This window comes from Sycon ciliatum, chromosome 9, assembly GCF_964019385.1.
Source record: "Sycon ciliatum chromosome 9, ocSycCili1.1, whole genome shotgun sequence".
Classification (NCBI taxonomy): Eukaryota; Metazoa; Porifera; class Calcarea; order Leucosolenida; family Sycettidae; genus Sycon; species Sycon ciliatum.
The window spans coordinates 29206074-29217835 of NC_088651.1; the positions used below are offsets into that span (position 1 = coordinate 29206074).

Consider the following 11762-nt stretch of genomic DNA (forward strand, 5'->3'; position numbering starts at 1 on the left):
CGGCCGGTGAAGGACCGATTCGCTGAGCACTACCGAGAGGCAAGGGCGATGGTAGCGAAGGCTCCCTGGGCCTTCCACTATCGTACCCAGCATCGAGAATCTTCAAAGTCTTCCAACTTTCTGCCCTTCCACCAGGCAAAGATTCTCGGCAGGGAGGCTTCGCTACCATCAAGGAAACTGCTTGAAGCTATCGAGATAAGGAAGCGCAAACCAGCAGTCAATTGCGATGACGGCGGAGCCTAATTGACTGATTGCATGTCACCGGATCGTCACTGGAATCGACTCCCATCTCCTCGAACTACCTCTGGACTTTATCACCTGACACAGCACATACCCATACTTTGCACATACACCGCTGTCATATACATAGACCGCCTTTAGCATTCCCACACTTGAAAGTGTTCGTGTGCGAGCTGTGATAGTCTTAATAGTCTTCTTTCTTCTTTTTAGGTTTGTCTCAGTACTCTTGTCAGTTTTGTGCCTAGTTACTGCACTTTCTGACTGTATATATGTAGGACTCAGTGACCAGTCAAGGCCCCATGACTAATCACGGTCCCCGTGACCAGTCAAACAGTCACAAACCCGCCATGAACAGTCACAAAATAGTTTACCAGTCACAATGTCCCATGACCACTCAAGGCCCCATGGCTAATCACGGTCCCCGTGACCAGTCAAACAGTCACAAACCCGCCATGACCAGTCACAAAATAGTTAACCAGTCACAATGCCCCATGACCAGTCACAAATCACCATACATGTACATGTGTAAAGTACACAGTTCGTGACTGCTCGCAGGGTGCTTCGTACTGCAGGATTTGTTGTGGAAACTATAATTCCCTATGAGCGGTCACAGAATACAGCTGTGACCACCATAATTCCATGCGGAATGTAATAGGCGACGGGTATCATAGCGCAAGAGTCAGATGCAGGCATGAAGTTGCCAAGTCTTCAGACGACGGACTTGCCCCTTCTGTTCATGCATTGCCCTGCTCTAGTAATGGTTCATGAATCCGCCCAGTCCGCTTTCCTTCTCCGTTTCTCTCCGTTTTTCTTTCCTTTCAGTTGCATCTTCCTCTCTGCTCTGTTTTATTTTCTCTTTTCGTTCGTCCCTCTTGATATTTGTACTTTGTACTGTTGAGGCAACGAACTGAAATAATAAGAACTCTCACATACACATACACTCACACGCGCGTATACGCGCGCACACACACACTCATTGTCTAAATCTCTCTCACACACACATTCATTCTCTAAATCACACATACACACACACACACACCTGACCTGACCTTTGACGCCAATCGCCGGAGGCGATGATAGCACTGCTACGGCAGAAGCCATAGCAACTTGTGCTGGGATTGCACCACACACACACACACACACACACACACACACACACACACACACACACACACACAACTTCCTTCCTTCCTTCTTTCACTGCCATGACTGGCTATGTGGCCCCATACGGGGCAGACCAGGAGACGTGTAGTCCACCGGGCGGGGAACGCCATACTCAGCGCGCGCGGGCTACACACACACACACATCCACACACATCCACGCACGCACCCACACACACACACACACACACATTCTCTCTCTCTCACACACACACACACATTCTCACTCTCTATCTTTCACACACTCACACATGAGCACGCACACTTGTACTTGTACTTGTACTTGCTCACTGCCAAAACTGGTCACGTGGGTCTCCCCGGGAGAGGGGAAAGAGACTCAAAAGGAATCTTGGAAAGATGACTCAATTGGCCATTTAACCACCCAACGGCCGACACCCCTTGAAATCCCCAAACTAGGGTGGACTTGAAATGATCCCACTTATGGGCTCACCACACCTCAGTAAGTGGGTGAGAACAAGGTGCAGAAAAAGGATTGATGGCATCAGGGTATCCGTCCCGGGATCCAACTGCAGGTACCCTGCCCCCCAGTGAAGGTAATACTTGCTACTAGTGCGGGTGGCTAAATCAGAGTGGATCTGATATAAGCTTCACTAGCACCATTGATTACACAAGAGTTAATCTAGCCAGAAGCAGTCCATGGTTAACAGGTATGTATACTTCAGATAGAAAGTATATGAACCCTGAAACCAACAAAGGTGGTAGGTACAACAATACACCTTCAAGCAGCCGAGCCCGTTGGCAACAGGCCCAACACTATCTGGCATAAGTGTACCCACCAACCGAACTAGCTGGCACGCACACTTACCTTGAACCTTGAACCTTGAACGTGCCCATTGCCGAAGGCAATGATAGCGAAGGGACTATCCGCTAGCTTTGCAGTACGGAGCGTGGCGCTTGAGGTCCCCGGGACGACGGCAGACCTTTCCACATGCGCAGCGGAAGCCAGAGTCAGGATCAGGAGGAGCACGGGCGGGAGGACGACGATGAGCGATCTGCCTCCAGACAGAGCGATCCTGGGCAGCATCAAACCAGCAGTCAGAAGGCACAGGGGGGCTGATGGAGCGGAGATCATCCACGATGACGTCACGCCACCGCTTGCGTGGACCATGGCGAGGGCGTGTTGCAGGGAGCTCCCCAAACAAAACTCGCTTCGGCATGCGGTCGTCGTTCATCCGGCCAACATGGCCAAGCCAACGCAGGCGATATTCCCGGATGATGTCCGCGACGTCACAGTCAATGCCGAGGGTTCGGGCCATGGTAACCGAGGTGACGCGGTTGTCCCACTGGTCCCGCCTGGATACGCCAACGATGATGCGAACACACTGGTGATGAAAGGTGTTGAGAGAGCGCAGGTCCGGTGCCGTCCACGTCCATGTCTCTGCTCCGTACAGGAGGGTCGTCAGCACAAGGGCGATGTACACGCGGCGCCGACAGCGGAGAGATAACGACCGATTCTCAAACACTGGGACACGGAGACTGCCGAACACACGCGAAGCCTTGGCGAGACGGGACTGCACATCATGCGAAGACTGCCCATCCCGATGGATGACGCTGCCAAGGTACGTAAAACTGTCAACGGCCTCGATGGTGCTCTCACCAAAAGACACCGGCTCATTCATGGGCGAATTGACAGTCATGCATTTGGTCTTCGATAGACTGACCGTGAGGCCCCACCGCGCCGCACACGAAATGAACAATTTCGTGCACCGATCAAAAATCGGCTTAGTGGTGGCATACACTGCAGCATCGTCCGCAAACTGTGACTGTTGTTGATTTTTATTTTGCTTCGCAAGGCCAAACGGGCAATGGTGCCCAATTCTATGGAAGCGAATTTCAAAAGGGAGAGAGCTACGGGGAGAGAGAGAGAGAGAGAGGGAGAGAGAGAGAGAGAGAGAGAGAGAGAGGGGGGGGGAGGGAGGGAGGGAGATGATAAGCAATTTTGGAGCGTCAACAGAGCGATTTTGCAGTGTCAATAGAGCGATTTTGAAGCGTCAACAGAGGGAACACAAAGAGTTCATAAGCGCACAAGCACGCAGAGCAATTTTGTAGCGTTAACAGAGCGATTTTGCAGTGTCAATAGAGCGATTTTGAAGCGTCAACAGAGGGAACACAAAGAGTTCATAAGCGCACAAGCACGCAGAGAAGAGTAAATGACGTGGTGTGTGGACGGGAAAAGTCAGGCAGAGCATTCATTGCAAGGTGTAGGGGATGGAGGCAAGCTTAAATTGCTGGGCAGCCTTGATCTCCTTTACACTCCTTGGGAGAGAGTTCCAGGCCAAGGCTGCCTGAAAGGCCAGGCGAGATCTGCCGGCTTCTGACTGTGCCGAGGGGACAGTGAGGCCCCTGGAAACCTGGTGCCGGGTGGTGCTGCCAGCTGATGGTGAGAATAGGTCCTGGAGGACACTGCTGACTCTGTGACGACATCACGTTGCAGGCGGGACTTGGCAGTGCGGTCTCCAACCAACTTTCGGCCAACTCGGTAGTGCAGCTCAACACCAGCGTCCGGGCACATGGAGCGCCAATACCCAACGACTGCAGAGAAATACAAGTTAAATAAGACGGGTGCCAAAGTACAACCCTGACGCAGACCGTTGTTGACGTTAATGGCAGCAGTGACACCGCCCTCGATGCGGACCTTCACCTCCATCGACTCATGCAAGGACTTGATGATACTGAGCGTCCTTGGGGGAACACCAAACTTCTGGAGCAAACACCACAGCGCTAGACGGGGGATCGAGTCGTATGCCTTTCGCAAATCGACAAAGACAGCATACAACGGCGAGTCATGTTCGTAAGATTTCTCAATTAATTGCCTGGCAACAAAGATCATGTCTGCACACCCTCTGCCCTTGCGAAAACCAGACTGTGACTCGGGAAGCATCTTCTCCGAGATTGTGTATCAGTTGGAGTGGTTGAGGACGGTTGCCTCTTTTGAGGCTCCGTCCTCCAAGTAGTTTTTCGCCATACCTGCAGTTGTTTTCCGTGCGGTGGATACCAGGGAACGACTGCTTTGGCCTCTGCTAATGGTCTTGCAAGCCGTTGCAGTGTATTGTTGACTGACGCTTGCACAAGAGGACGTCTGCTGGCTCGTTTGAAATTTTTTGAAATTTGTTTGAAATGGTGCGGGCGCGTGTGGACTCGGGTCGACGGAGAGGAGAAGCGAAGGCCAGGAAGTTGAATATCGCGACATGGAATGTCAGGACGCTTGTTGAGGACGGCGGCGACCCTAAGGTTTCAAGGGCCCGTCCATCGACAGCGCAGGCGGATACGGTAGTGGACCGAAAATTTGAATTTTTGGTAGCGGAGCTGAAGCGCTTCGAAATAGCAATAGCTGGCGTACAGCAGACGAAATGGTTCGGGGCGGACGTCTGGTCGTCGTCTGGCTTCACTATGTTACATTCGGGCCGTCAGCTGCCTCCTGCTGGTACTCCAGCGTTCCGCAACGAGGGCGTTGGCATCGTCCTCAACCCAGAGATGACTGACGCGTGGCAACGTGGTGGCAAGTCCTGGACGGCAGTAGGCTCAAGAATAGTGGTGGCGCGACTCAAACTGGCGGACGCGGGTGATTGGGTGCCCTCGCAGCGGCGGAGGAGACGGTCGGACTTGTTCCTGTCTGTCATCAATTGTTACGCTCCCACTAGTAAGGCCAGTTTGCCAACGAAAAATAAATTTTACGCGGACATGCAGACTACACTGGACGGAGTATCACGTGATGACATTCAATTTAATTGTTCTGGGGGATTTCAACGCGCGTGTGGGTGTTCAGCCTGCTTCTGGTGATATGTGGTCTGATGTTCGTGGCAGGTATGGCCTTGGACAGTGTAATGCAGCAGGAGAACAGCTGCTGATGTGGTGTGCTACAAACCAGCTGTCCATTATGAACACGTGGTATCGAAAGCCTCACCATCGGCGTGGTACATGGACTCACCCCGCCACCAGGCTCCCACATCTTATCGACATGGTGCTCATGCGGCAGTCTCAGCATTGGCATTGTCAGGATGTTTCCGTTATGCGCTGTGCCAATTGTTTCACCGATCATTTCATGGTTCGCATCAAGCTTCGTATCAGTGCTGCTCAGCCGCGCCGAGCTCGCCCGCCTACATCTGGAAGACTAAAAGCCGTGGCTGCTGTGGAGGTGTTGACAAGGGATGCTATTCGTGAGAAGTTTCGAGATAGTATGTCCACCGGCCTACAGTAACGGCCCCGGCAGTCAGGCGCCAATGAGGAGTGGTCGACGTTGCGGGATTGTGTGTGTGAGGTTTCTGAGCAAGTCCTTGGGGAAAGGAAGAGGATCCAGCCGGACTGGTTCCTAAAGAATATTGATGTACTGCAGCCATTGATCGATGCCAAGAACCAAGCCAACAACGAGATGCTGCAGAAGGGCACGCGATCAGCGATGAGGAGCTTCCGCCAGAAGCAGCGAGCTGTGGCGCGGGCTGTTCGGGAGACCAAGGAAAAGTGGATTGAGTCTGTATCGCAGGAGGCGGAGAGGTCTGAGATTGGCGGTGGATCTCAGTGGCGTTGCATCCGGAAGTTGCAGACCCTCCACGTAGGTCGACAGCCCAAGCGTGAAACATCAGTGCTGCATGAGGATGGTGTACTCCTGACGGACTCAGATGGTATCCGGGATCGGTTCAGGCACTTTGGCGGCGTCTTGAATGTCGAGAGCCAGTACGATCCAGCTGTCTTGACAGCTATCCCGGATGAGCCACTGCAGACCGAGCTGGATGATCCCCCGACGAAGGCAGAGATGCTTGCGGCGATGCGCTCCATGAAAGTTGGAAAGTCCGGTGGGGAATCAGGTATCCTTCCCGAAATGATTATCTCGGGTGGTGAGGAGCTCCATGATCGTTTGGTTCGGCTCATGCATTTGGTGTGGGATGAGGCATCGGTTGTCGCTGAGTGGCGGATGCCATCGTTGTTCAAATACCTAAGAAAGGCAACTTGAAAGTTTGTGATAACTGGAGGGGTATCAGCCTTTTGGATGTTGTTGGGAAGTTGTACGCACACTTACACACACACACACACACACACACACACACAAATAGGCAGCGGGACTACCAGCTAGATTGACGTGACCTTGCGGACAAAGTTACGGAGGTAGAACTTGTTTTCATGACGACACTTGGACACAAGTATTTCTGTATTATCATTTTATCTCTTTTCAACCAATCCAAGAAGAGATGCGTAGACGGGTTAACCGTACTCTTGGTGGCTTGCAAAGCAGAAACAAATCAAATTCACACTTAGGCTGTTAGGTAGGTCGTCAAAACCTCGTTAGTTACATGTATGTCCAGTGGTTGTCTCTTGTTGTCGCACTACATGTCGCGCTTATTGAGTTTTCTCGCATTTGCACCTTTGTGTCATTATTGCAATTTTCGCTGTTTAAATTAGTAATTAGAAGGAAAATACGTAATGGACAAATATTAAATTAAGGTGTGGAGAATCGCTCAAAAACACTGACAAGGAGACAGTAAACGGTACACAGTACTCGTGTGCATGTACGTATAATACACGTCATAGCAGCACAACGAGAATGACCATGTACCATAATGTTACATCAATACATTTTACAGAGTTATTTTGGGAGTAGGAATGAAGATGTGTTCGAAGCAATAAACTGCGTAAGCGTTACGTTATTCCACAATATTGAAATACAGTTTCCTGCAATCAAAACAAGACACTCACACTTCTCTGGTCTAGGTCGCCATTCTTATCGCTAACATGACTTGATTTAATTTCTTACGATGGTTCTTGAGAAAGGATCAATGATGTCTTGAATAGACGTCTTCCCTGAACGACTTCAACTGAGAGGCAGTTTCAGTTTCAACGAGCTGGATATTGTTTTCTGTGTAGTCTTCCACAAGAAAGACAGAGCTACACACACGAAGGTGCTTGATGTACTCAGTACCTTCTTGGAGATGAACATATTTTCATTTCCATCTTCATTATTTCGTCTCTGCATCGTCGACGATGTCCACTTCTGACTCCGTAGTCTTGTCACCCATCCTCTCCAAAAACACAAAGCGAGTGCTGCTTGTATGCTGGATCAGTTGAAATCAGTCTCCGTTCTAGCAAGATCGGCATGCAAAAAATCACTTGACTGAAAATACTCCGAAAATAGCTTTTCTGAACGACGAAGTTTGTTCTTCAAATATGATGAATAGCACAATCTACTAGCCAGAACGTCCCCTCAAAAGAGATTCTATCTGAAGCCTGCAAGATTTTCGACCACCCTTCGTTTTGGAGAGGAGCCCACACACACCAGACTCGGTCATCGAGACGTGACTGCTCACTGAGTCCTACATATAGTATCCAGTTACAGTGATGGAGAATTACTCTTAACTCGTATCCATATGTCCTTTTCCTTTCTAAAAAAACACTGGTTGGCCTTTTTAGGTATACATACTCGCCGTTATGGTGCCTCATTAATTAGAAATCAAAGGTATATGGCAGACGAAACAAGAAGCAAAACTAGGAATAGTCACCAGAAGTAGTATGGACAGGGGGGGGGGGGGGGGGGTCTAGACCAAAGTTGAACCCGGAAGTGACCTTCAACCCGGATGTGACCTTTCAAGTGGTTGTGAGGTGGTGATTTAAGCGGTCCTTGATTATGGTAGCAGTGGAATTTTCCACGCCCATCCCCACCCATCCCCGCCTCTCTTAGACTTTTTAAGTGTGATGCTATTCTAAGTCAGTGAGTCATTGACATTGAGGCCGTCATTAGCACTACACAATGTTTCCAAAACGTTGCATGACTAATCGATATACAATGCAAAATGTATAATAATCCACTTTTCCTGTGATGATCCTATCATTTCAATCATGGATATTGACGAGCAGTTTGAGATATTGCGAGATTACATGGCACGTTGTCGTGAATACGATGGTGACGATGCGTGTTCAGCTCCTTCTCCCCCTCTTCCGAATGAAGAAAAGTGCTGGCACAACCATCAAGTGGTACACGAAGGAAGCTATGTGTGTACCACTTGCCGACTGGTGTTGGATCACGTGGTCATACCTGAAGTTAACGTTACAGATCGTTGTGTGCTTCCTCGACTATATGCTGCTCGCGAACGTCTGAATGCTGTTGGCAATCACCCGTTGCATTTCATGGAGAGGCCTGGTGTGCAGGTTCAGTTGCATGGTATTCAGGAACGACTGCAGATCATGAAGAAGGACAGTGGCTACAAAGATCTGAACTATGCCATTGCTCTAACCTGCATCTGTCATGAAGATAGTACAGTCTGTCAGAAATTGCAGAACTATCTGCCGAAGATCAACGTAGCCTGGGCACGCTCCAGCAAGTGTATGAACTGCATGTCTCATCAGTTCGCTCAAGCGTAGATGCTGAACCTCAAGATGGGAACTGAAGCACTGTCAAAATGTCAGAGTGCTAGATTGAGTGCTAATCTTGGCAAGCTCACTCCAGAACAGTTAGACTGGATGCAACTCAGAATCAAGTGCTATGATGGTATAGAATCTAATTAAGATGCCGTACATGATTTAGATTCTGTACCTCAAGAGCTGAAAAGTGCTCTGTGTAGGTATGCAAGAAACCAGACTAAGCACACGGAAAGAATAGACAACCAGACATTGTGTCTCTCAGATTCTTCATCTGTAAAACCAGCTCAACAGCAGCATATGGCGAAGAGCATTACGCTATGCACTGTTACCATGACTGTGCACATCAGTAGTACAGCCGTGATGTACAATGCATGACTACCACATTACCCCCTTCCCTAAGAAAAAAATTGTCTGCAAATGCAAACCTGTTTGAGAAAAAAAGGAAAAAGGGAGAAAATGACAGACAAGAAAAGACCAATAAAATCGCAAAGGAAACGATCAAGAATCAATTCCAAGCAACAAATTCGATACACCCTGACACTGACGGGTCAACTCGCTGAAGACACATCAAACCTGTACCACGATACAAACAAAACAAAACAAACCAAACGAGCAACTAAATCGCAAATTGGCATAGTTGTGCAACATGGTCAGTCAAAATGGGGATGTTACATCAACGCACCAGCAGCTTTCTAAGTGAGCTTGACAGTGCGGCCAGAGCAGGTTACATAGCCCTCGCGAGAGAGCGAGCCAGACTGGGCATCGGGCTGTGGTAGGCGTGATTGACGACGTGATTGGTCACTGGACTCGGGATGAATCTTAGCATCAGCCTCCTAATATCAGATTCCACTCCTGCTTTACACGGAGCAGTAGGCGTAGCAGGTGGCACATGTGAATAAGGTTCCGAGGATTTTACTTCTGACTCTGTGCCTGGCTGCAGATCTGGCGTCGGAACTGGCTGGAGATCCAAAGACCGAGAACAGGTGGCAGTTGATGACGCAGGTGAAGCATGTTCTCGCATATGCTGCCGATTTCGGAGCAGTGTCCGCCTGCCATCAGTGACACCGACTTGTCTGCCATATTGCTCCGTAACACGCCAAGGGGTAATTGGGTCGGAATAGCCATCCTGCAAGACTACCATTGTGCCGGGACGCAGCATAGGCAACTGGCGGACACCACGGCGACTATCATGCGAGACTGCCATGTCAGCTTTGGCGCGAATCTGATGAGACGCGTTCACAATGCGTGAGGTAGAATGGTGAGGTAGACGGGTGCGAACCATGCGACCGAAGAAAGCCTCATTGGGTAACATGCCCAGCATTTGGTGCACTGAGTTGCGAATATCAAAGAGAACTCGTTTCAAACGGCGTTGCAAAGACAGGGACGGTCGTAAGGATTGAATTCTCTCTTTGATGACTCGATCAAGACGTTCCACAATTCCCTTACATCTGGGGTAGCGTGGGTTTGATCGATTGTGCTGGATGCCCAACCGCTGCAGGAACTGGGCCATTTCGGCTGAGGCAAACTGGGGGCCAATGTCGGACACCGACACGCTAGGCAGGCCGAACCTCGTGAACACTTCCATCAGCCGGTCAATGACAGCTGCGGTTGTGGTAGCTGACAAGGGGAGTAGTTCCGGAAAGCGTGAACCGTAGTCAACGATGGATAATACTTGTTGACCCTCGATACACACCAGATCAACCGCCAGTTTCTGCCACACTTCTTCAATTTCTGATGGTACATGTAGCAGCTCCTGTGCTGGGTTTGTATGACGGCGCTAATCCTCCGAACACTGCTCGGCGAACTTGTCGGCATCTTCAGACATGCCGGTCCACTATACTCGTCATCGCAAAGCATCCTTGAATATGTCCCGACCTGGACGACCCTCATGGGCCAACCGCAGTACGGCATGTCGGAGAGCTTCTGGTGTCACACAGCGGTTCACGAATAGCAGGATGCTGTTAATGGTCATCAGCTGATCTCGGATAAGGTAGTATGGCTCTTCAGCTTGTGTGACTTATGACCATGATTGCAGCAAGACGCGCTGCTGTATGCTGAGCAACAGTGGGTCATCACTAGTCGCCTTTGGCGATATCGTCGATATTGACTGGGCACTCTTCCAAGACCAGGCCAATGAACTCAGCCATAGAGCGGGCTTCTTCTGGTGAGGCAGTTGAGTCTTGGACAGGCGCTCTTGACAATATATCTTGACACACCATCTGCTTCCCAGGTGCAAGTGACAAAGAGTACTGGTATGGCATGAGAGAGACCCTCCAGCGCTGCAGCCGTGTTGATACTTCGTCAAACGGCTTCTGGACGATTTAGATCAGGGGCTTGTGGTCGGTCACAACTTGAACAGATCTTCCCAGAACGTACTGTCGGAATCGAGTTAGAGAGAATACTATACCAAGCATCTCACGCTCCAACTGGGAATAGCAGGGTTCAACATCGGACAATGAACGGCTGGCGCAAGTGACAGGTAACCAAGTGCCACTCTTGTCTTGCTGCCACAGAATAGCACCCAGACCAAGTGGAGATGCGTCACATGTTACCTTGGTGGGGACGTCCAAGGATGGTTTACATGTAACCTTGGTTGGGACGTCCAAGGATGGCTTAAAGTACACTAAGCACTCTAGCTACGAAGCCACGGCTGTCTTCGCATCGGTGAATGCGGCTGTCAGCGCATCAGCAACGACGAACGGTTGTCGCTGAGCCAGTTTCCTCAGCGGCTCAGTTGTCTGTGAGAGCTGCGGTATTAATTTACGAATGTACGTCACCATACCAAGGAAGCGACGTACATCTGTTAACGTCTGCGGCAGCTGCAACTGTTGTATTGCCAGTAGCTTGTCTCCGTCAGGACGCACACCATCCTTGCTCAGCCAGTGTCCCAAGTAATTGATTTCTGATTGGCGTACACGACACTTCTCCCATTTTAAAGGGGAACTCAACGAAAAATGAAACTTTCGTAGCCTGTAATGTTTTGGGCGCTGAGT

General features: G+C 50.0%; 1 protein-coding gene across 1 annotated transcript; it reads right to left on the bottom strand.

Moving 5' to 3' along the window:
* Window positions 1-9317: 9317 nt before the first annotated feature.
* On the bottom strand, window positions 9318-10354 carry LOC135824416 (uncharacterized). Its single transcript, XM_065337151.1, has 2 exons — window positions 9693-10354; window positions 9318-9342 (listed from the first exon to the last, which is right to left on the bottom strand). Exons 1-2 carry the CDS (start codon window positions 10352-10354, stop codon window positions 9318-9320), a joined length of 687 nt encoding a protein of 228 aa, XP_065193223.1.
* Window positions 10355-11762: the final 1408 nt, after the last annotated feature.